The sequence below is a fragment of the Thalia democratica genome, chromosome 6 (assembly GCF_965202585.1).
Source record: "Thalia democratica chromosome 6, ktThaDemo2.hap1.1, whole genome shotgun sequence".
NCBI lineage: Eukaryota > Metazoa > Chordata > Thaliacea > Salpida > Salpidae > Thalia > Thalia democratica.
The window spans coordinates 25555149-25581404 of record NC_139170.1 but is presented as its reverse complement, the minus strand read 5'-3'; the positions used below and the strand labels follow the sequence as shown (position 1 = coordinate 25581404).

General features: G+C 24.5%; 2 protein-coding genes across 2 annotated transcripts; both read left to right on the top strand.

Annotated features, from left to right (window-relative positions):
- Positions 1 to 3271: 3271 nt before the first annotated feature.
- Positions 3272 to 9129, top strand: LOC145837900 (isoamyl acetate-hydrolyzing esterase 1 homolog). Its single transcript, XM_082945386.1, has 4 exons — positions 3272 to 3893; positions 5864 to 6049; positions 7038 to 7130; positions 8065 to 9129. The coding sequence occupies exons 1-4, from the start codon at positions 3705 to 3707 to the stop codon at positions 8272 to 8274; spliced, it is 678 nt and encodes a 225-aa protein (XP_082801512.1). The 5' UTR covers positions 3272 to 3704; the 3' UTR covers positions 8275 to 9129.
- Positions 9130 to 16394: 7265 nt separating this feature from the next.
- LOC145839379 (uncharacterized) lies at positions 16395 to 22492 on the top strand. The gene is made up of 4 exons (XM_082946957.1): positions 16395 to 16601; positions 18533 to 18688; positions 19752 to 19885; positions 22162 to 22492. The coding sequence occupies exons 1-4, from the start codon at positions 16505 to 16507 to the stop codon at positions 22255 to 22257; spliced, it is 483 nt and encodes a 160-aa protein (XP_082803083.1). The 5' UTR covers positions 16395 to 16504; the 3' UTR covers positions 22258 to 22492.
- Positions 22493 to 26256: the final 3764 nt, after the last annotated feature.

Below are 26256 nucleotides of genomic sequence, written 5' to 3'. Positions count from 1 at the left end.
AAGCTAAGTTGAGGGAGGACTCTCTAATAACTTTATCAAATTTAGAAATTGAAAGTATACAAATATTTCATTTATGCATAAATTAAAATATTTTTTTTGTTTATTTAAAGGCTCAAATAAGTGTATTGAAATCAACAAAATATGGATTGGTTCTAAATTGTTAAACTGTTTTTAATGCTTAATTAATTTTTGAGCTTACAGTTTTATCTTTAGTCTTCTTTTATTGAATTTTGAACAGTAAGTTTTAAAAAAGTGTCGCCTTTTTTTATTATTATTATTATATTGTTTATTGTGCAATGTTGGACTCAGGCATCAAAACCTGAGCCACTTAAACAGGACACACAAAAAGAGAAAAAGAAAATAAACTTATATTCAAAACTTTAAGATAAATTATACATATATATATATACAAACATAATTTAAATGGAAACACAAAGTTAAACATAATATGATAAACAAATGAACTAAATTGAAAATTCAGTTCAAAAAATTCAAATTTATATATTACTTAGTACACACAGTAAAGAAGTTTGTCTAAAATCATGGCTTATAAAACAATATTCATAACTACAAAATATATAAGTAAACTAATAGTTTGTAGGGGGGAGGCGTAGGGAAACGAATATTTTTCCTTTTGTTACAGTGGAAAATTAGTTAATTTTACTGGTATTTATCGTATTTAAGTCAAATCTTTTTAGCTTTAAACGAAATTGTTCTACCCTCTCACAAGATACTATATCCTGAGGTAATCTGTTCCACATAGCTTTTGCTCTGTGAAAAAATGCGCCTTGCCACTGACTGTTTTGAAAATCATGTTTACATTTTATTTTCAAATTATTTCCTCTTAGTTGATATTTATTTTTGGAAAAATTAAAAAACTGGTCAAAAAAACTTTTATATTTGCCATTGATAATTTTGTAAAGAATTAATAAATCAAATTCCCATCTTCTATATTCCAGTGATTTCAATCCAAATTTAATCATTCTATCATTATATGACGTGTAAGATATGTTGCAACGATTACAAATATGACGGGTAAAACTCCTTTGCACAGATTCAATTTTGTTAATATCCTTTTTTAAATGGGGTGACCAAATTTGGGTACTAAACTCAAGTTTAGGGCGAACGTATGTTTTAAATAGTTTTGTCAGAATTGAAGCAGAATTAGTTTTAAAACTTTTCAATATTTGATAACATGTAGTTTTTGCAATCTTATATAAATAGTTGATGTGTTCATTCCATTTCAAATCTTTGGAAATATAAATTCCTAAATCTTTAAAAACTTTAATTTCTGGTAACTTGATGTTATTGATTAAGAGGTCAGTTGGAGAAGATTCTTTTTTGTTAATGGTTAGAATTTTACATTTGCTAGGATTTAAGTTTAATTTTCTTGTTTTTAACCATATGTAAATATTATCTAAAGATAGTTGTAATGAAGTATTTGACTGACTAAAGATTTTGGCATCATCTGCAAATAAGCTTAACTCACTTTTAATATCAATGTTTGAACAAATATCATTAATATAAATTAAAAAGAGAAGGGGACCAACTACACCACCTTGTGGTACTCCACTGTAGATTGTTAAAGAGTCAGAAAGCGTATTATTGATGAGTACTCTTTGTGATCTATTATTTAAAAAGTTATCAAACCAATCAATTAAGCTTTCATGTAGCCCATACTGATTTAAAATTTTTAATAATCTTTTGTGTGATACCGAATCAAAGGCTTTTTGAATATCCGTATAAACTACTTTAGTAAATTCATTTTTGAGATAAGGAACTAACCAAGAATGTAAGCATGTTAACAGTTGAATGGTTGATGAGCGGTTTGGAACAAAACCAAACTGTTTGTTAGTTAATAATTTGTTATCAAAGAGGTGATTGAGAATTTTTACAGATACAATATGTTCATAAATTCTTGAAAAGCCACTTGTTAGAGATATTGGTCTGTAATTTAATGCATCGTGTATATTACCTTTCTTGTGCACAGGAATAATAAAAGATGTTTTCCATTGTTTAGGAACATCAGATAGTTCTAGAGAGCAATTAAATATTAATGAAAGTGGAAATATTATTGATTGTATAACATGCTTGATATAATAGGGTGGAATGTTTTCTGGCGTTCTTATGATTTTATCTTTTAAGTGGTTAATTGAACTTATAATGTCTTCATAGGTTATGAAAAAATTTTGCATCTTACTACAATTCTTTTGGGGTAGCTTAAAAGACTGGTAACTCTCGTCTTTTTTAAAAACTTTTTGAAAATTTATGTTAAAAAGTGTTGCTATTTCAAAATCTGAGGTTACTGTTTTGTTTTTATCATTATCATATAAGAGATGTATGGAATTATTTAACTTAAGTTTAGATTTCACGTAGCTATAAAACTTTTTTAAATTTGGGTTTTTGCAGAATTTGTTTTCATATTCAAAGTTGTATTTTTTAACAGCTAATTGATATTCTTTAGACTTGTTTTTGTATTTTATCAAAAGTGATTTATTTGTCTTACTTTTTTTGTATAGATTCGCTTTTTCTTTTAATAACTTTTTAATATGAGATGGATATTTTTTACTTTTGTTATTTTTAGAAAAAATTGGAACAAAACGTTTGATTGAGATTTGGATTGAGCTGATGAATTGATCGTAGAAATGCTGGAGATTTTCTGAATTTTTAAATAAAGAGGTCCAATTAATTTTTGACAGGAAATCATTGATGCTTTCAAAATCTGCTTTTTTATAGTCATATGAGACTTCTTTAGCAATAGGTACTATTTTATTTTCAATTTTAATTTTTAGTGAAAGCAAGTTATGGTCACAAGTGTTTGTTAATGGAAAATTAGTTGAGTGTGATATGATTCTATCTAGACCAAAATGATTGCAAATTATGAGATCAAGAATGTTACCATTCTTATGGGTTGGATTTTCAATTACTTGGGTTAAAAAATTGTCTGTACAAAAATTAAGAAAACACTCATGGGGTTTATTGAAATCTGTGCTAGGAATCCTCCAATCTATATTTGGCATATTAAAATCACCAAGAACATAAAAAGAACACTCTTTTGGAAAAACCATTTTAATCATTTTGATTACATTTTGAACAGTCAGTGCGCATCTAGCAGACAGTGGAGGAAGGTAGACACAACAAAATCTTAATTTCATCTTTTTAAAAATTACATCTACACATAGGTATTCAAAATTGATGTTGCTAGTAGAGATAGAATCGTTTTTAACTTTAATAACTTTAAGCGAATTTTTGAAAAGGATAGCAACACCTCCACCCCTACTAGACCTATCACTTCGGTAAATGTTATAGTTAAAAGGACACACTGTGGCATCGTTGACCTTATTAGTCAACCATGTTTCAGTCAAAAAAAATAAATCAATGTTATTCAAATTTATATAGTTCTCTAAAATATAAAATTTATTTAAAACAGATCTTATATTAGTGTAACAAACTTTTAAAAAGTTGTTGTTACAATTTATATAGGAAAACTTGTTAGTGTTAAAATTAATCCTATCACTTAATAAGTTTATACCCGTTGACTCACGATTTCCTCCACTAATCCCAGATGTCCTGGGAGCGGTAACGAAAGGGCTGTTTTGTCATTTTAAAGCATACTTTTTGTGCTTACCAAAGCAGCTAAAGCACTGTATTTCTGACTGATACCCTCTTATTCCATTAATAAAATTAAAATTAAAAACCTACTTATGTGGCCTCGGGTAATTTTACTTGGTGATTCTATTACGCAGTATTCCTTCCAATTAGGTGGTTGGGGTAGTTTAGTGCAAGACTTGCTCTTTCGAAAATGTGATGTGTTTAATCGAGGTTTTTCAGGTTACAACACAAAAATGATACTCCACTGTGCTGAAGAAATTATAACCAAAGAACTATTTCAAGTATTTACTAATAGTTTTTATTAAAATTTTAACTAACTGTTATATATCTAACCAAATATTTTAGTTGTAAAATTGTTTTTACCTTTTACCAAAAGTATTTTTAGAATTAAGTTATTATTTGTTTTAAGATATAGTTTATTTATCAAATGTATTAATTTTTATTTAGATTTTACTCGGCTCTAAATAATATTTTAAGTTGTTTTCCTGGAAATGCGTTTATTTTAAGTTTTAAAATTTGTATTTTTTCTTGTATGCCATTACATCAGTAAATAGTTTATAGTGTCATTTCAGAAAAAGTCTGGTAATTAATAATGAATTGACTAACTAAAACAATCTCTAACTTGGATTTAATTTTGTAAATATTCCAACCTTTCTAAACTTTAATTTTGTATTGTTAGCAATTGTTTTTATTAATGTATTTTATTAAACTTTGTTTTGTAGGGTGCTAGTTTTATAAAATAATATTTTTAATTTTTAAGTTTTATGTAATTCAATCTAGCTGAAATTATAAGATGAATCAAGTAGTTTTGAACAATTTTTTGTGTGAATATCATACTTGAAAAAAAAAATTAGTCAATTTCAACCTAAAGCAATCTTAAGTTTTTTTTTGTTGCTATTTCTTTTTTGAAGTCTTAAAAAAGGGATTTTAAGTAACTAGCCAAATTTTTGCTTGTAGTGAAGCTGTTTAACAAAAGGTCTTCTGTGGGTCACAGTTATTTCAAAAAGTTAAAGTAATCAATTAAAGATTATTTTGAAATCTTAAACAAAAAGTTTAAAAGAAAAAATAATAAAAAACTTTATAATTTGTTAACTCTAATGTTCAATTTATTTAAAAATTATTTTCTGAAAATTTAAAGTCTAGCAGGAAAATAAAAAAGTGTATATATTTTATAGTAAATTTTTAAATTTCCTCAAAAACTGACAATGAAAAAGCAATATTGTCTATATGTGGCCATATGTTTATATCAGACACTTTTTGTAAAATTGACTATATCTAAAAACTAACTTAAATTATGGTATTCTTTAAAAAATGACTAATACTAATAATAAATAAAATAATAATGTATACTAATAAAAAATGTTTAAAGCTAAACTAAAGAATATTTTGCAAAAATGAAACCTTGGTCTTTCTATAAACTAAAAAAAAAAGTGATAACTTGCATTTTAGTACTTTTTACTAGTACTTCTATTGACAGCTTGGTATTATTTTACCTTTATAAGGTTATTTGTATCAAAAAATGTTTTATCTGATTAAAAAAATAATATTATTGGAACAAATAAATTGACTATTAAGTGTAATTGAAACTTTGACAAGAACTATGTTGCTGCTTCAACGACCACAATTGTGTTTTTTTGGGGGTGATCTTTTATACCTATGAATTATAAATTCAGATTAGAAAATTTTTTTGTTAATAACTTGATTTAGATACATTTTAATGATATTTTGTTTGATTGAAAAGGTACTTTAAAGTTTTATAAAAAAGTTTCTGCACAGTTTTCTTATGTTTTACTCATAGTCTAACCATTTTTATTTAAATTCATAACTTTTCCCTTCAAATAATTCATAGTAAATACTTTGGACTAAGTATGTATAAGGTGTATTTAGACATCAAAATATTGAAAGTTTTTAGCAGTAAGTTTAAACTAATTAATTTAAACTTTTTTAAATAGACTTTTTAAATGACGTAGTTTTATTTTTTAAATTAAGAACTCTTTTTAAATTTTTTGGGAACCATGCATTTCTACATGTTAAAACATTTTACCATAACTTAACTTTAAATTTTAAAATAACAAAAGTTATCTAACTTTTTTCAAAGTTCACATTTTGATTTACAAGTATAAGTCTAATCTAAAGACTAAAGTTTTTAAATGATCAAATTATACATCCAAAATAAACAAATCACTAGAATAAAGCTTAGATAAGAAGTTTAAATATAGTAACATTTAAAGCTATTTATTTTTTTACATAGGATACAGTTGCAGTTACATTGTTTCTTGGGGCAAATGATGCTGCTCTGCCAGAAGAAAAACCAACTCAACATGTGCCAGTAAAAGACTATCAAGAAAATTTATTGCAACTAATAGAAAAGATAAAAGTTTTAGGAATAAAAGAGAATCAAATAATTGTCATTACTCCACCACCTATCTCTGAAGCTGTAAGTTATTTTTTACTGTACTTATTGATTTTAAATTTTACTAAAAATGTATTTTATACTCAATTAAATAAAAAAAAAACCTAAAATTTTAAAGAATTTTAGAGCTGGCTTTTCTAATTTAATTGGTACTAAATTTGTTGTAATTACTAAATGCTTTTATTATACAGTTATTAACTATAATCTGGTCGCTTTACTAGTTAATGTTTAGGGTTAAAGTTTTCAAGTTGAGAGGATCTAAGGTGATTAAAAACTATGGTAAAACAACTAAGAGTATTTGATTTGATTTTTACAGTTTATTGTGAAATTAATTAAAAAATTTATGAACAGTGAAAGATATACTTTTTTTTGTATCTTCATAAAAAGCCTATCAATTTTTTATTCCAAATCAGTTTTGCCACTTTTTAAAGCAATCAAAATATTTTCTGAATCTTCAAAAAATTTAACAGTAATTAATAGAACTTTTTAAACAGTTATTCATCTTTAATAATGAAGAAAAAACAAATGTAGATGATAAAGTTTAAATAATTTTATTTCTTTATATGTTTGATTTTAAGTCAATAAATAAAATGAGTGTTAACCTTACTTAATATCTTTTATAAAAAGTCTTAAAGTTAAGCTAAGCATTTATAAAACTTATAAAAAAATTGAGTAATTGGTAAACAGTGCTTATATTTAGATTACTACAGTTAGTATAAAATTCTACAGAAACAAATAATTGTAAAAACAAATTGAACCCTCTTCAATAGTATTAATTTAGTGAAAACTATAAAAATACCTCATAAGGAAAAATATCTTGTTTAGGCCTTATATTGTTTTTGTAAATAGTAATTAACTCCAGCAAAAGTTGCTTTTACCATAAAAGTGTTTTAAATGTAAACTCATAAGTCTTTTTCAATCCTGTTTTATAAAAATAAAAAGGTTTTTGGTTTTAAATAGTAAAATAATCTACTTGTTTTAATGAAGTTTTAAAAATTTTTACTAATTAAAGTGTTTGCTTGAAGATATGATTTTAAAAGGAGAAGGAACTAAGTGTACAAGAACTAACAAAAATGCAGAGATATACTCTAGAGCATGTTTAAAAGTACGTTTGTTTATTGTTTCTAGTACTCTTTTGTCTAACAAAGTAAGATTTTTTTATTTTGCAGACTTTTATATAATAAATTGAGTCCAAACAATCAAATTTAACTACTTTTGAGATTAACCTACAAACTAAAACTGTTAAAAATATATGACAGAATACATTTCATTTTCTTTAAATTTATTTAAGTACTTTCGTAGTAAGGCTCATCAGAAATAGTTTCTTACTGAATTGGAATAAATACAAATTGAAATAAAATCATACTGAAGTTTAAAGGTTTAAGATATAAAATGACGTAATAATCAAATGTTAAAAATTAAATAACTGCTAATGCTAAACAAATTTGGTATACTAATAAAAATCGTTAGAATTAAAACAATCTAAATAAACAAGCGATAAAAATTTAAATTAAAACTATACTTAAAATTAAAATTTAACAAGAAACTAATTACTTTTAAATTACTATTATAAGGATTTAAAATTTACACTAGACTTTTTAAATCCTTATATTAGTAATTTTATTAGTATACCAAATTTGTATAGCATTAGCAGTTATTTAATTTTTAACATTTGATTATTACGTCATTTTATATCTTAAAACTTTAAACTTCAGTATGATTTTATTTCAATTTGTATTCATTCCAATTCAGTAAGAAACTATTTCTGATGAGCCTTACTACGAAAGTACTTAAATAAATTTAAAGAAAATGAAATGTATTCTGTTATATATTTTTAATAAGTTATGCGCCGGAAAAAAGCTGTTCAAACTAAAATTGCTTATTTTTTTATAATAAAAATAAAGCTAACTAAATATGGTTAAACAAGCCTTTAGATTGTTTTTATTAAAGAAAGTCCAAAACAACTAAGTTTAACATGATTAAAACTATATTTTATATATATTTTTTTTTTATAATATATATTTTAATATAAATTGTAGGTAGCTAGAGAAAGCGGTTGTCGTAACATAGATTTATGGAATAGCATAAATTCTGATGAAGACATGAAATCTTTTCTGTGTGATGGTTTGCATTTATCTGAAAAAGGAAACAAAAGAGTAGCAGATTTGCTGACACCACATTTGAATGAACTAACCTCTTCCTTGCCTATAGTTCTACCTTATTGGCGGGATTTTACTTATAACTCTTAAAATTATTTTACTTTAAGTCTTAAGTATTGTTTTATTATTTCGAAGAAAAGATAATATTTTTTGTAGTATCTCATAGTGCGCAAACATTACAATATCATATTTATACTCAACATTTAAAGTTAGTCATTTGCAAGTTCACTGGAATATACTAACAAATTTCTACAGTACTCTTTATTTATTAAACGAACATATTTTTCATATGTGTTATTAGCCATTTATTAATAGTAATTATGCTTATTTATAGTAAATACATATATACTATATAACTACTTTAACTTCTACTCTTTACTTACAGTATTTATTTTTTACAGAGCTCCGTTGAAGTGTGTTAACTTGTTAACACACAGAAACATATGTTAGTTTAATAAGTAAAGAGTACTGTTGAATTTTTTTAAATATCTGATTTACAAGTTTATGCTTTTAGATTGGTCATTTTATTACTATGAGCTTTTATTAAGTGCAATAAAAAATAAAAATAATTTGATTACTTGCTTCGTTAACATTCATTTACTCTCAGCTCTTTAAACTTTTATTGTATAATCGTTTAATTTTATTTACTTGTAATTGAACTGTGGTAATTTCTTTGAGGGGATTATTTCTTTTTTAAGTATTTTTTAATATAAAGTGTGAAAATTGTGAACATAAAATTTTTAGTATTGACCTTTGAATACTATTCAAATCTAATTATAAAAAATAACTTAAAACTTGTTTGATTTAAATATTTATCAAAAATCAAGCTTTACATTCTTATGATATACATCTAATTTCAATGTGTTCGAAAATTTAATTTTTACATTTTCGTGTTTTTTAAATTAAACATCTAGACTTCGTACTCATTAAGAATTAAATTTTAAATTGCTATAAGTTTATTATGTGGATTTGATAAAATACTTAGCGTGCAAACAATTTTTAGTACTCATAAAAGACAAAAGAGTATATTTTAAGCCTCTACTTTATCTGGTAGAATTAAGACAATTTTGCATGTAATTATTTTTTTATCTTCATTAAAACACAAGCATAATTTTCTAATAAGCACCAATTAGTATACAAGGTTACGTAGCACTAGTAAAAAAAATTGGCAATTAATACAAAAATGTTTAGTTAAAGTAATATTATATTGATTTAAAAAAAAATCTTCAACAATTACTTCATCTTAGAATCATGTTTACTATTTAATAATGTTTGTTTAAAAAGTTTCATTATCATCTACTTTTAACATTAGCTAGTAACTTTTGAAATATTTCTTTTATAATTTTCAAATCTACAAATTATTTTGAAATATTAATTGTTTTAATATGTAGAAAAACTTTACTTTTTATAACTTATTAGCAAACAGTTAAAAGTAGTTGTACTGTTAAAAAATTTGTTTAAATTTATTTTTGTTATTTGAAAACTGCAAAAAATAAAATCGGTGCACTCCAAGATGTAATATTAAAAAGCACTGCTAGTGTTGGGACTACGTAAGCACTTTTAGTAACATGTTTCTCCTTAAAGCGATATTCTTGTGATGTTTATGTTAATGAGATATGTTTTCATGAAACCTACTAGTGGCGCTTATATATCAGAACTTAGTTAATTTTTACATGGAAACCTTTGAATAACTTAAGCTGAAACTTATTATTTGATCATAATCTTAGTGAACGTTTCTATTTGGTTTACCTTATTTTCACAATGTCATTTTAGTTATATGGCTTTTTACATATTAATTAGACATATCTTCGCAAACACTACAAGTCCCCAGTACAGTACTCTAAAAGTATTTAATTTAACATTAACTACATACTTAAACTAATGTCTTTTACTTGTAAGTATTATCTATATTTACAAATGATATTCTAACAAAAAAACGAGTTATAAACAGCTAAATTTAAAATGATGTATATCTTGTCGGTCTCCGTACAGTTGATGTAGACATTGTTTCTTTCATAGACTGGATTTTCGCACTTCAAGAAGTTCAGGGTTGTAACTGATTGTCACTTCTTTCTGGTAAAAAAAAATTAAAACTGGTAATTTAACTATGTTTTGTTATGAAATTTATTACATATAACTACTGTATTTTAAATTTTTAATTAAGCTTAGTATTTAATTTACATTTCGTCACTATTTTAACTAAAAAACTATCTTCAGTGTGTGGCAACTATATGCCAGTTTAAGCCTACAAATTCTGTAGATTTTGTATGTACTATTCAGTTATGGGAAAAATCTATAACAATTTAGTTTGTATTATTTGAAAGTTAAAACTGTTACTTAAAATTATATCATTACTCATACCATGCATCTATTTAAAGAGAATTGTTAAAATACTTTAGTTATTTTAATTAAAGTGTTTAAATCAAACCTAAATTCTTAAATTTTCCTGTATAAGAAAAACTAGCTTTAAATTTTAATCATTACTGAACTAATAACATCATTATCATGTGAATATATTTGAAGTATAATTGTTTAATTTAAAAAGTAGGTAAAATTAATAATTTTAGTTAAAAAAAGAACTTTCTTTACTAATAAAAATATTGTAGTTTAGTAGTAAATAAGAAATAATTAACCTTTTTATTTGGTCGCTTAATCTTGATAGTAGCTGGATGACAGCTTCCTCCACGTCAGTCATTGAACATTACAAGAGCTTTGAGGATTACCATTCAGGTTGTTACTTTATGACATTGTCATGATTGCTACTTTACCTGGAAAAACCTGGAATTTGACAGTTTAGGCAAAATAAAAACTGGAAAAACTTGGAATTTGAGAAATTTTGAAAAAAACCTGGAATTTTGAACAAAAAACACAAAAAAACCTGGAATTTTAACAATTTTCACATGTTCAGTAGTAAAATTTCGATTTGACTTAAAAATCTATCATATAAATAAAAACTTTTGGTCAACATCAAAAATTTTTTTTATTAGAAACATAACTAAAGTAGCTTTACAGTATCTTTTCAATGTTTTTATACTATTTAACACAGTTTTTTACCTTAAACTTAACTTTAAAACAAAAATATGTACTTATAAAAACCTTGAAGAAATTTGGCAAACCTGGAAAAAATTTTGAAAAAAAAAGTGGCAACCCTGATTATTTATATAAAGAATGATATGTGACATTTAATACCAAAATAGATCATGAGAGTAAAATTGCAAATTAACTAAAAGCTAAATTAAACACCAGGGTTAGATTTAACTTTAATATAGAATCATGTCGCATAAACTATATAAATAAAATAACAAGACTATTTTTTTTATATGTAATCTAAAAGTTTCGTGCACCCCTAAATAAGTTTCGTGTACCCCAAAAAAATTTTCGTGTGCACCAGTGTACACCTTGAAGACCACTGATTTAGTACACAAATACAGTGATTTCTTGCTGATATGGTCGGTTTTAGTCAAAAAGTATATTTAATTAGTTCAGTTAAAATCAATGTATTCATCTTAAATATCAAGTCCGATACAAGCTTTTTTATATATTGCACAGTGGGCTGAAAACGGGGATCAAGCGGCCATTGACATAAAACTGTCATAAAAAACACTATAATACAATTTAAAGTTACACTTAGTGTTACAATAAGAATAATGTTCGTTTTTATTTAAAAAATAGTTTAAGTTTTAATTTCTAATGAAACTTTAAAGAAAGAAACTTAAAAAAAAAGGAAATAATAATTGGCTACCTCAAGAGAGTTACATTTACTCCCATTTTAGTTTAAATATGAATAAATTTTCAATATCAAGCCGGGTGAAACTATACTCTAAATACAGTTTATTTTTAATTTAAGGCTGATTTTTGTATATCAAAGTTTGTATTATTAATACCATTACATTTGTACTAGTTTATCAAAAGAAAAAACCGTAAACATTATAAACAATAAAAACATTTATTCGTTGCAAAACAGTGCTAAAAACAAAATAATTTAGCCCGGGTACAAAAAAAAACTTTAAATTTACTAGAAAATATAAGTCAAACACTAAGTTTTTAAAACATCTTTGAAAATAAGTTTCTAAAATAAATAAAACACTTTATTCAGTAGCACAAAGCATATGTAACAACGTTTTCCATTCTGAACTACATGATGAAATTTTTTCATTTAGCTGCAAACAACTTTGCGCAGTATGTCCAACTTCTTGACAACAAGTGCAATTCAATCTGTCTAAAGTGTTGTTAACATCGTAGTCACTCTTTTCCCAAATCGATTTAAACAGTCTCTTAAATTTTCATACTGAGAAGTTTTCCTTGAAAAGTTCATTTTGTAATGTCTTAGAAACTTGTTGTTAGCTTACAATCCACTTTCGGTGTAATTTAGCAAACCTCTACCGTTGGTTTGCTATAGTTTTGTGTAGTTTTGTATTCATTGAATAGCTTATCAAGATCTTCTTTAACTTTAGATTTGCTAGATTTTGAAAGTTCAAGCTGGTCTACCATTTCATCAGCAACAGCGTCAAAGTTAGGCTTAGTTTGAAATGGTGGTTTGTGGTTTTTGAACAGTTCGTATATTTCGATGTTAGTTAAACTATCCATATTACTGCTAGGTTTAAATAAGTTATAGTGATAAGTCTACAAAAAATATATTAGTTTTAATCAGATGCAATACTCTGGCTATCTTGTATCATAAATAGAAACACTACTTTTACAAAAACTACTATAATTACTTCAACAACAGTACTACAAAACCTTAAATTTGCTAAAATAGTAAAAAAAAAACTATTTCAATAACTAAAACATATACTAAGCTACCATGTTTTGACCAATACTAACTTTTCTCATCATTCTTGGAGCTTAAATGATCTGTAAACCAAATTAAGTGAATCTATACACATTAAGAACCTTCTAGAACATACAAAATGGTCTTTTTTGTCATAGTGAAAAACCAGGGATAGGATATTATATCAATTTTTTTAACAGAAATATCGCTTGTAAAAACCTAAAAAAATAGTTATATTCCTTATAATAGATTTGTCTGTAAATTTGTATATAGATTCTTTGTCATGTTTACTAAATAAAAAATAATAATGTTGGTTCTAAGGTGGCAAATTGATAACATTAACCCTGAAGAATACCCTAAATTGCCAGAAATCATCAATGAATTTTCGGCGAGAATAGAAAATTTTTCAAATGAGAAGTAGTATACTTTTACATTTAAATATTCAAAGAGTTTTGACTTTTTTCAATTAACATTAAACCAAAAAAATGAAAAAACTTGAAAAAAAGTATTTGTATAAAAGCTTATAAGGTGTTTTTTAACAGTAGATGTAGACCTTAATTTTGACAAAAATTAAAGCATTTTTCGAGGCTTTTTTAAACTTAAAAAAAGAAACTTTGGATACATTTAAGCTTACATAACTTTTAGTATACTTTAAGCAGAACAGAAACAAACCCAGTTTTTAAAAGAGGAAACCCCGCTAAAAAACTAAATAAAAATCTTGCTTTAACTGTTTAATCGCGAAAATAGTCAATGGCCACTTGCCAGCCCACTGTGTATGGTTTTATTAGTGTTTTTTTTGAATAAAATTTTATCAAAATTTTTTTCATATACTTTATGTGTATTATAACTGTTTACTTTGTTGAAAATAGATTGAAAAAACGCGTTTTATTAAATACATAATTAACATAAAAGAGTAAACTAGTAAAAAAACAAAGTTATCTTTACCCGGCAAAAGTCTAATTCGGACATTTTACAAAAAAAAATTCTGCCCGACATTGTTGGAGCAAGGTTGCACTGTTAAAACTTTTTTAAAGTAAAATAGCAAGTTTTTTGATCAGGAATTTACATAATTTTGCTAGTTTTGGATTAAAATTTTTTGAGGGTTCAAGTAAATTAGTTGTACATAAATACCTTTGTTTTAAAAACTTTATCTTTCGAAAAGGAAAAATAAAACAAAATAACATACATCAAAGAAAACCTTAAAATAATCAGTATAAAAAACTAGATGGTATTTCATTGTACCTTTTTTTGTCTATATTAATAAGTTCGGCGTGTTATTTTGTTTAAAGTAGTAAAAGTCTATTAGCTTCCAAAAAATGTACTCTTATAATACCTAAATCTAACTATTTTTTTCAAAAAAGTGAAATACTGTATTAAAAACAAAAACCGGGTAATAAATTAGCATATTAAAAAAAAAAAAAAACTTTCTTCTTTGACTATAAATTATATTATTAAAAAAACTTTCAACTATTGTTTATCTTGATCGCTAAAAATGTATAAAAGAATTAGGTAAGTTTACATCTGATATAAATGTTTGAAATGCACCAGACAGTGACATCATATTGGTATATTTCGTTGTTATTGTAAATGCTGCTCAATACGCCCCCTGCATGACATTGTAGGCAAACACTAAAAAAGAAGTAAAGTACCAAAAGACATGCGTTACGCTAAATTTGTTACTTCTAGTTTTAAAAAATAAACAAACTTAAGGTTTTTTCCCTAAACTTTAACTATTTATGAGTTAAAATGAAATTAAGACAAAATCGTCACCCTAATTTGATTACTATGAGTTAAAAATGAAGTTTATACTAGTTTGTTTAAATCTTTTTAAAGATCAGTTTTGTAGAAGTAAGTAAACGTTTTTGTTCAATATCTAGCTGCAAATACTAGATCTTAATTTAAAATAACTCATATAAGAGTATAAAGCTGGGGTCGGTAGCTTTTTGTTAGTCGCGGGCCAATTTTTTTTAGTAAAAAAGCAACAATCTTGATACTTTTATTTACAAGTGATTTAAGTTTTACATTTTTACAAAGTGCTACTAATAATTAAAAAAATCTTTAAAATCACTTGTTTATTCGATATGAACAAGTGCATAAATGGTAAATTACGGTGTCTTCTGGACCATTTTTAAGTAAAATGTCTGACTTACTACAAAGTTTATTTCGCAGGTAGAATTTAATAAATAAACTTTAGTCACGGTAATCTTTTACAAAATATTAAAAAAAAAACTTTTATAGTCAAAACTATAACGAGGAAATAATAAATTTAAAGTAAATGTTTACTAAGAAGTTAATAAATACCAAATTTAAAATATAGAGTGAAAAAAATGTTGTTTAATTTATATTTAAGGTCATAATAATTTATTGTTTAAATTTTTATAGTGTTACGCCGTTTCCCTGCAGGGCAACTCACCAGACGCAAGCAAAAGCTGAAAAACATAAATACAGAGCGATGAATTAGAAAATAAAAATGCACACAAAATAAAATTAAATTTAAAATATCACTTACCATTAACATATTGTTTATAAAATTTTTATAAAAATAAAGTATAGGTAAGTTTAGTTTAAGTACTTTGTTAACAATACAATATTAAAATCTATTATGATAGAGTAAAATAGAATTAGTTTTTTACAACGTGAAAACAATTTTTTATATTAAGCTTAGAAAAAATAAAAATATTAAGATATATAGAGGATTTTAAGAAAACAAAAAATATCTTTTATGAAAAAGTTGTAATTCAAAACAATAATATATACACAAACATAAATATAACAAAATAATAGATTTGATAGAATAAAATAAACTAAGTTAATGCGAATTAAAATAAACTAAAATATTACCTGGGTAATGAGGGCACTGTGTAACTAGTTCATTTCTCTTATTTAGGATTTTTCTTTTGTTAGCGTTTGCTATGTACAGTCTTCCTAGGTTCATAATGAGAACATAAAGTTTGGTTTAAAACTGCTGTTGGCCTGTCTAAGTATTTTCCATTTAACTGTGTATTTTTCGTCTTTATTATACATTTTCCATATGAAGATGGCGAGTTGTGTGCAGTTGGTAGGTTAATACATAAGGTTAACATAAAATTTTCCTTCTCTACAACTTTTTATCTTAGTTTTATTTAAAACTTCTAAAAAAAGTTGTCAAAGAATTTTTAATTTAAATGTGTACGCATTGATAACAAAATCATAAATCTTTTTTTTTTAATTTATTCATGCTAATGGTTTTGTAATGTTTGTTTATTAGTTGATTTTTTCAGTTATACTACCTCCTAACTCATAAGTAAAATAAAGCGTCGCTGATCTTCATACTTATAACTACAGTTTTGTGTAGCGAAAACTTAATGTGTAAAATCACAATTCAAAAGCTGTGTATAATCTCCAGAGTAACTTAACAGCTATAATTTTAATTTTATAATAGTGTAGTTTGAACACTTGTATTAAAACAAGGTATAGATATTAAAAGGTACAATAATTTTACATATAATTAATAAGTTAAGGGTCTACAAAAATATAACAAAAATATTTTTAAAAATAATTTTTTTGAAGATGTGCAACTACCAAAGAGTATTTTTCATATGTATACTACTTAAAGTTCTGTTGTCAGTTAAAGCTGCTGATCTTTTACCAGAAAGTGTTTCCAAAGGTATTTTAAGTTGTTGTTGTACAATTATTTGTTTGTTAGGCTGCTTACAATTTCTAAGTAAAGAATTTTCACTCTCAAAAAGTTTTAATTGTTTATCATGTCTGTTTGACAGTATGTATATTTGTTTAATTTGATTATTTTACTAGTGGTAAAAAATATAAGTCTTATACTCTACCTTTTAAAAGGATATTTTTTCTTAACAAAGCGAGTGTGTTACATTATATGTATTTTTTACCTGGTCAAGTTATTTTTTAGTTAGGAATACTGAGTTACAGTAACAATGTTTATGTTTGTTATTCAATTTTACCTAGTAATGTCGATTCTTTTTTTTTAATAAGTCTATAGTTAATTTAAAAACAGTTTTTTTTTCTGTTCTAAGTTATAGTGAAAGTTTAAATTATAAAATAAAAATAAATATGGTTTATTTGATTAACACTTTTTACTACAATTTAACAATTTATATCTAGTATACTTTTGTTTTCTGTAGTCTATAAATCATAAATAAAATGTCCATTAACTTAAAACTGTTTAATTTTTTCATCAAATTTTAAAACTACTACTTGACTTAATAGTTATTAATTTTTGAAATTTATGGTTAATGTTATTATATTTTATACCATAAGGAGTACAACTTTCTCATAAAAAAAAATCTATCTCTTCCTAAGCATTTTACCTCAAATTCTAGGAATTGTTTTTACTAAATTTAAAACAACTTTCTAAATATAGATTGAAAAAAATATGTTATAAGTTATAAATGAAAAAACCTTTGGTTTAAATTGTTTATAGTGTTATAGAGAATAAACTGAGATAATTTTTAAATAATAAAAAAATTAAAAAAATTAATGAAATAGTCTTTTTGCCTCCTTTTTAATGTCACCTTTCATAAGGAACCTACTAAACTCTAACTTCAATATTGCAATATCTGAAAAGAATTTTTAATTTTTTAAAAGTGGTAAAAGCAACTAGTAGGTTAGTTTGTAAATTGGTAGACTAACTTTAAGAATAAGTGATTTACCCCCTGTAGTCTTAATTAGTTCTATACATTTAAGCTTACTTAAAAAGCTAGTAATTGTTTGGTTAACTTAAAGGTCAAAAATTTCTAAGTTCTTCAGCAAGTGAATATTGTTCATAATTTTTTTATTATTTAGATAAACAAGTTCTTTAAGCATATATGTTTGAATTGTTGTTCTATTATTATATATCAAAATGACCTAAAGTTCAAAAATTGCTTAATGCTTCAGCAAGTGACATTAGTTCATAATTTTATTATTATTTCGATAAATAAGTTCTTTAAGCATACCTGTTTGAATTGTTCCATTTTATATGAAAATGACTAATTTAACTTACAAACTGTACAGCAATCTTTATTTATATTCCAGTGAAGTTATTTCACTAGGATCTTTTGTTAGCAAACAATTAAACCTATATTTTGAACAGTTAATTTAACTTACTCATTATTTACTTGTATTTTAAAACTTGTGTGCAATAAAAAAAAATTTTTTTGCTGTTTTGCATCTTAAGTCTTATACTGTCTATCATTTGCATATTAAACAAACTATTAGTTTTTGAGACTGGAACTAAAATTAAGTATAGTAAAGTAGTTAAAGATATATTATTATTTGTTTTGTTTTTCAATATTGTATAAAAGTAGTTATATCTTATCAGATATATATTTCAAAGAATAATAAACAATCTTTCTCCAAACCAGTTCAATTTAAATTCTTTTAAAGCTTTCACATTTTCTTTCTCAATAAAAAAGTTACTAATGTTTTGCACAAGTAAAATAAGGATAGGTTTTTGATTACCTTGTGTTATTTAAAAAAAAATTGGTTATTTTAAAACAGCTAAAAAATTTTAATTTGTGTTTTTATTAAAAATGTTATTATTATCATTATCATTATACTAGACTTTATTTCCTGTATATCTTTTAGAACAATTTTGTGAAGACTGTAAGAAAGTTGTCAAGGCAATTAAAATGTTCAAATCAAGTTCAGAGTATGATGAATTTAATATTGACAAAACTTGTCAAAAGAAATATTTACCACAACAATCACCTAAGTTAAAAAGATCTTGTAATTTTATAATGAGTAAGTTTTTTATCATTTAAATTATTACTAAATATTATAAAAAACATGATAAGTACTAATTAAGAATGTTTGTTATGAATTTAATATGTTTCTGACATTTGTTTTATTTCTTTAATAAGTACCAAAACTTATATTTTTGTGTTGTTTTTATGTATTTTTTGAAAATAAAAAATGTTGTTGATAACTAATACTTTTAACTTCTGTACTTTTACCTTTGAAAAAGATTAAATGATATTTAGGATTTGTTAGTTTTAAAGTACAAAAGACGCTTATGCAGTTTATTTAAAGTAATTCATTCTAAAAAAAGTTAAATTCATTTACTGTTCAGTTTAGAACTGGTAGGGACTGAACAGCTGTTACTTGAAGTAAAAATAGTTAATGTTTTGATAAAAAATACTTTTAATATTCATAGTATCTGTAAAAATGTTATTTACTTCATAAAAAGCTAGTGTTACTGATGAATTTTAATCATTAAATAAAAAATAATACATGAAATAGTTATAAATTTTTGTTAAATATGTATAAAATTGATTGAAGACAGTTTTGTTTTTAGTGTCAAAGATAAGTTCATATATTTAATTTATACAAATTAATAGTATCCTTGTTTAGTGTAACTTTTTATGTTGTTTAGAGTTGTATACCTAAATTGAAAGTATACAATTTTAAACTTGAAGTATAAAAAGTAAAACTAGGAACTATTATTTGTCCAGTATAGTTCAAAATACATTAAACTAAAGTGGCATAAAGATATGCCAAACTTAGACTTTAAAGAAAAAGGTTGTACATTTTTTCATAACATTTAGTATAAAGAATACCATAACAAATAAAGCTATGTTTTTTTAAGTTGTATGTATATTTTTTTATTTAAAACATAATTTTTTAAAGAAAAATACTTACATGACTCTATATTTCATACGAATGAGTTCAATAATGTCAGGATTGCCACACACTCTGGCCAACTCAGGCTTGTTTGAATAAAAAAAAACTAGTTTTACTATTATTTTAATGAAATAAAAGTTTTTACTTATACAAAAATATATTTACATGTTGTTTGGACAAACAGATAACTATTATGATAAAGTTCAAGAAATTTTGAATGACTTAGAAAAAACAAATGTATTTCAGTCAAAACTCTGCAATGAAATTTCAATGGCATGTATGGGACTTAGTATTCCTAAAGAAAAACCAGATTTTTCTGTTAGTTTAAAAAAAAATATTTAATAAAATATAATTACAAAATTTTTTTTACACAATATTTAGTAAGTTTACTAAAGTAAAGTTACCTTTATTTTTTTATTGTTTTTTATCTATTGGTCTTGAAATGCATATCCATCAAATATTCAAAATCTCTCGTTACAATGGTATTAAATAACAACTATTGTTTAAAAAAGATTATTTTTGCTTAACTGATTTTTTTCTAGTTAAAGTAACTTTTTTTTTTTGTGCTAGAACTTTTAATTTTAAAGAAATAAACATTTAATTGATGTTTTGATGCTCCGAAAGACAAACATATTTACAGCCAAAACCTAGACTTAATTTATGCGATATGAATTCAACTTTTTTGTTTCACTTGTAATAATTATTTAGTATTGATAAGTTATATAAAGAACAAAAAATGTGGTTTTAAGTTAAAAGACAAATTCAATCTACAGAATCATTTTTTAATAAAGGACAAAGTCATATTTTATAAGTTTTTATAATAATATTGTTCTAATAATTTTTCTACAATGTTAAACTCCAGCTTTAATGAATTTTTTCTTCGAGTTTTTAGGTTCTTAAATATCAATAATTAATGTTTATTGTAACTACATTTAATACTAAATTGTAGTGTTTTTATACTTAAATAGTTGAAAATGTTACATATTATGCAAGAAGGCCCTTACTTTTTTGATTTTATATTTAGATTATTAAAACTTCTAATACTTAAAAGTTCTTGGGTGAATTTAGTATATGTTAGATCTTTCTGATATAAAAGCTAATAAAAACTAGAATATTACCAAAGGATGTTGAAAATATTTGTGTTTGTGTTTTTTTGCTTAATATAGATACATTTAATTATTGTTTAACGTAAAATTTTTAATACTAAGGTTTAAAAATTATTTTTGAATTAGTGATCTTTCATTATTATGAAAACAATAAGTCCATTATTTATTTTGATTTAAGTTCATAATTCACATTCAGAGTAGCTAATAAATTTTAAAGACACAGAACCAATGTAGTTTAAGAGTTAAGTTTTACATCTAAAACTATTAAAAAACTTGTTAAAGTTTTAACAACCAATTTACTACTACTGTTTAACGATAAATTTTATAAAAAGCTTAAAATGTGCTTTTAGGCAGTTAGTTTTATGTTATACTCCACATTATAAAAAAAGTTGAATTAAAATTTTACAAGTTAAAGTTCTACTAAATTACCGTTTATTACTCTTTGGGTAAAAAGTAATGGCTTTTAAAATTTATGTTTTATCTCGTGATTTTCTAACTTTATAAGTTTATTGAAGAAACTGATATTATAAAATAAAATTTTACTTTGATGTTCTAATTTTGTCAGCAGTTTATTTTGGTCGTGACTTAAGAAGTTCTTTAATTAATAATGTTAATTTAATAAATTTTAAACGATGCTGACAAATATTTTATTTAAAATGTTTTATATATTTTAGATAAACGAAATTTACTGCCGTTATTACTTATATATAAAAGTAAACTTTAGTTTTTGAGATGGTTTTCTTTTCCATACTTAATTTTAAATAATTGCCGGAAGTGTTTCTTGAATCATTACATTTTATTGTTTTGTGTGTTGCTATGAATTTAAAACTGCAATGTTTAACAATTTGTAAAACTAAAATAATTATCATGAATAAAAAATACTTTTCTTATTTGTTATAATGAAGTTTTTTTTTAATATAAAACTTGTTTTTACGATTAAATTTAAAATTAATTTGTTTGGATTATGATGTTAAAGTTTTGGTAAAAAATTGACAACAAACACTCGTCTAGAAAATGTTTTTTTGAAAATCGTAAAGCATTTTGTTTGGTAAAAAAATCATTAGCTAATACAAGTTTTTCATGGTGTTTATAAATAGTAGAGTATGTTTTGGGCAGTGAAGCGCTTCAGTAAATTAATGTTAATACGCTTTAATGAAATAAAATATTATACTTACTAAAAGTTTGAATATAATGTCAACTATTTTACTACCCAACCATAAAATAATACATGCTACTTTCTTTTGTTCTTTATATGTCAAAGGCGTATATATTATAAGGCAACCTGTACGTATACTGTAATAGTTTTTTTTTTATTAAGCTTATATAGAAATATAACAAAAAAAATTGAGTAAATTTTTGTAGGAATGTATACTTTAAGGTTTATCTGTTTAAAAGTATAATGAAAACAATCTTTTATAATGAAAATTTTTAACTTACTTATAAGTAATATCTTTCTCACGTCCAAAGTTCAATATAATACGTTTTTAGAAAGAAAATGACAAAATAGATGATTACATTAAGTTTCATTTGGAAAATAATAAGGAAAAGATCAAAATAGCTCATACATATCAAGACGAGCTTTAATCATTTGAAATTTAAGCTTAGTTTTGTCATGTCTTAATTGCCTCCAATTTTGCCTCCATTTGCAATTAATAATGTTAGCATATTTTTTAGTAATACTTTTTTGATATTTTACTTTTTATACGGTATTTCTAATCAAAAAAAGTAGTATTTTTGTGTATCTTTAAATTTGAGATTTAGTTATAGCTTCACAGTATACTAGAATTTTTTTTTTGCTTGTAATTTTTATAAATGTATCTTTACCACACATTCCTTTATTAATTTTACAAAAAAAATTATCATAAAAGTTTAATAAAGCATATAAAAAATTATAGTTTTTTTTATTACATAAATTAAAAAATGACTTTTAATATACTATCACAGTATACTATAAATTAAAAAATAACTTTTAATTTATCGATAAATTTCTTAAGTTAAAAACAAAAGTTTTTAGATTGTTTTGTTTTTATAATGAAAAGTAAGATTTCATTAGATATGTTATCACCAGGTAAGGTCTTGTAATATTTAGTTAGTTTACTATTTAAGTTCTAATATTAACAAATAATAACTTTAAAATGTGTTAATGTTGCATTGGCTAAGATGAATAAAAATAACCTACAAGCTTTATTCAAAAAACGTTAGGTTTTTATTAGTGATAATTTTATTTATGAAATTTAGTTACAAGTGTAACAAAAGAGCAAATTAAGATATGAAATTTTAAAAAATTAACTTTTTAGTGTGTCTTTTATAGTTTTTTTTTAATGTTATTTTCGATAATTACCGGCACTTTAAATATCAAAAACTAATGTTTGAAAAAAATGTGTAAATTTTGTTAGTATCTTGGAAAACTAGTTACAACTAAAAACATTCAAAATAAATATCTTGATTTGTTACTCTTTGGCTTATTTAGCTATATTACAGATTAACACAAAATACATTTAATGTAGTTATCTACGGCTATCCAGATCCAAGACCTTTCCCTAAGATCATGCTTTCAAAAAATAGTCCGAATCCGGCTGAATCTTGGTTTTAAAAACAGATCCGGCCAAACTTGATTAATTGAAAGATCAGAGAAATTTAATTTCGTACGAAAAGAAACGACTTTATTTTAAATAATAAACAAATTAAATTCATACCAAAAAGGGCCGCATCCTACCAGCACGTCAAGCCGAAGATAATATTCAAACCAGTATAATGTTTAAATTTGAAATCAATAGACCAGAACTTACTTGTATAATTTTAATTAAATATAAACGAAAACAAAATAAGAATTGGCATCGTACGGCCTGTATGCAGCATCTAGCTCGCCAGGCAGAATTTTCTAGCTTTCAACGTTGTTTTTTAGTTTGAAAACAATTTTGAAAAGTAATAAAAGTACAAATATTTTATATAAAAAAGTTGTTTATGTGTGCTCTTAATTTGTAACTTTTAATAGTAGTGGTTACTAAAATATTTCTTTTATAAAAAAAAAAACTACCAAAAAATTTCAAATACAAAGGCCGCACAAGGTTTGTTTGGTTGATATGTCCGGTACGCAAAAATATTTTTGGTAAGTTTTGCCTAGCAACTTGAAAAGTTCCCACCTCTTCATTAGGTAATTAAAAGTATAACTATCATAAATAAAGTGTCATTAAGTAAATTTTGCGGATTTAAGTTTTCCGAATCTCATTAACTTTTTTTTAAAGTTCTTCCAGTTCGTGTAGTTTAAAAATGTATTCAAAAGTATTACTGTTTAAATTAAATTTATTTATTCAAAAGTTTGAACATGGAATAGTTGAAAACTTAAGTTAAGCTGTTTGACAATACAATTAATAAAAGCTAAGAAAGATTAGTTTTTATTGGTTGTTTTCATTGTTTCGTAAAACAGTAGTGAAATTTACTAAATTCCGGCCATTTATTTTATCCTGAAAACTGATGTCTAATTTTGTTGTAAAAACTTAAGAACATAATTTGAACAAACAAATTTAAAAAGTAATTTTACCACTTTTAAGCTAATATTTAAAAATATACTTTCTGTACTTTATTCTATAAAAAAAATTTATGCTTTACGTAACTATTTTTCCTTGATTTTGTGAAGAAAAAGTAACAGAATAAATATTTTTATTGTATTTAAGTACCGTCAATTGTTGCTTGTAAAATTATTGTGACGAAAAGAAGTAGCCTCAGTATTTATACTTTGAGTAGTATATTGTAATCTGAGAAATATTTAGATGAGGTAGTAGGGTTACATGACAATTCAAACTCTGACAACTTAAATTTCAACAACTCAAATTACGGCATTCAAGTTCCAACAAATTAATTTTTTTCAATTCTAGTTAAGAAAACTAAAATTCTGACAATTTTAACTGTGAAAATTCAACTACAAAAGTAAAATTTACGACAATTAAAATAGTTTATATACCATTTGCAACTTAATATCAATAGATTATTCATTTTGTTTTATATTTTATTACACTAAGCTTTTCAAAACTATACGAGTTTCATTGTCAAGTGATAAATTATAAATGAAATTTGAAAAAAATTTTGGTAAGTGAACAGCTTAAAAAATAACTTTAAATTATGACGTATGAATATATTAAATAAATACAAAATTTAGAGGTAAAATTAAAGTAAAGATATGTTTATTAATAGATTGTTAATAATTTTCCTTTTCCATTTAATGCTATTTGCGTGTTTAAATAAGGTCGCTCTTCCTTAATCAATATTGATTCCAGGCTGTAGAGTTCGCTTTGCTTACATCGTTTCAAAACTTTAAAGTTTTGAACAATGTCAGAGTTTTGACAGGATGTGCAATTAAAAAGATGTTCAAATACTGCGCTATTTTTATCTGTTCCACAGTGGTCTGTAATTCGTCGGAATACTTGCCGTGATGTTTCTCCAATGTAAGAGATGCTCTGATCTGCAGAGCAGGTGTATTTATAAATATTATTTGCGTCAAATAATTCCAAGCATTTACTTTTGTTGCTGAAGTACATAGTCGGAAGCATTTTCGCTGGTGTAGGCCGGTTTAATTTTAATATTGTGTTTTTGAAATATTGATGCTATTCGTTTTTTAAATCTTGTTGAACAACTGCCTACGTAAACTGTTGTGAAATAAGAGTAGTTTTCGGTTTCTGTTTTCTTTTCATTTTTTGTGTTAATATTTTCATTTTGTTTAAATGTTAACTTGTCGATTTTGTGAGCTTTAAGAAATTTGTTGATTTTGGACTCTATGAGGTTTTTTGGATACTGATTCTTAAGTAATAAGTTTTTAATTTTTGTTAGTTCATCTTTAAAAGCGGTACAGTTTGTGCATATATTAAGCGCTCTGTTTATATAAAAGTTTATTAAACCGAGTTTCCAAGATTTAGGACAAGTACTAGTATGTTGCATTATTAGACCTGTGTCTGTTGGTTTTCTGTACACATTTGTGTGTAGTTGGTTTGATATTTGTTTTACTTCAGTGTCGAGAAACGGCAGTTTTCCGTCAACGGATCTTTCTAAAGTGAATTTTAAGTTTGGGTGTAGAGTATTCATTTCATGATAGATTTTTGTTAGATCAGTTTTATTTTGTGTGACTACGAATATATCATCTACATACCTTGTGTAGAATAGAGGTTTTGTTTTTGAATTTGCTTGTAATTGGTAATTTTCTTTTGATGCTACTGATACCAATTACAAGCAAATTCTAAAACAAAATACTCTACATATATTAATAATAATACGCTTTATTTTTTAGTCTTGTGCAAAAATGACCCTTTGTGGAAAAATGTCTTCGTGCGTAATTGACCCGTAATAATAAGAATCATTCGGTTGTTTATCTATCTGATGCCAGTGAAAATTTTTCAAAACACTTTGACTGTGTTCTGGACAGATTTAAGACATTTAAATATATTATGTTAAACCTTATCATAGTCTACCGTTTAACGAATTTATTTTTCAGTATTAAGTTCGTTTAGCTTTTAAAAAGGTTGAAGACTACAGTTTATAAGAATGCATCAAAGAAGCTATTAAATCATACATCGAATTTTTATAGTCAACAAT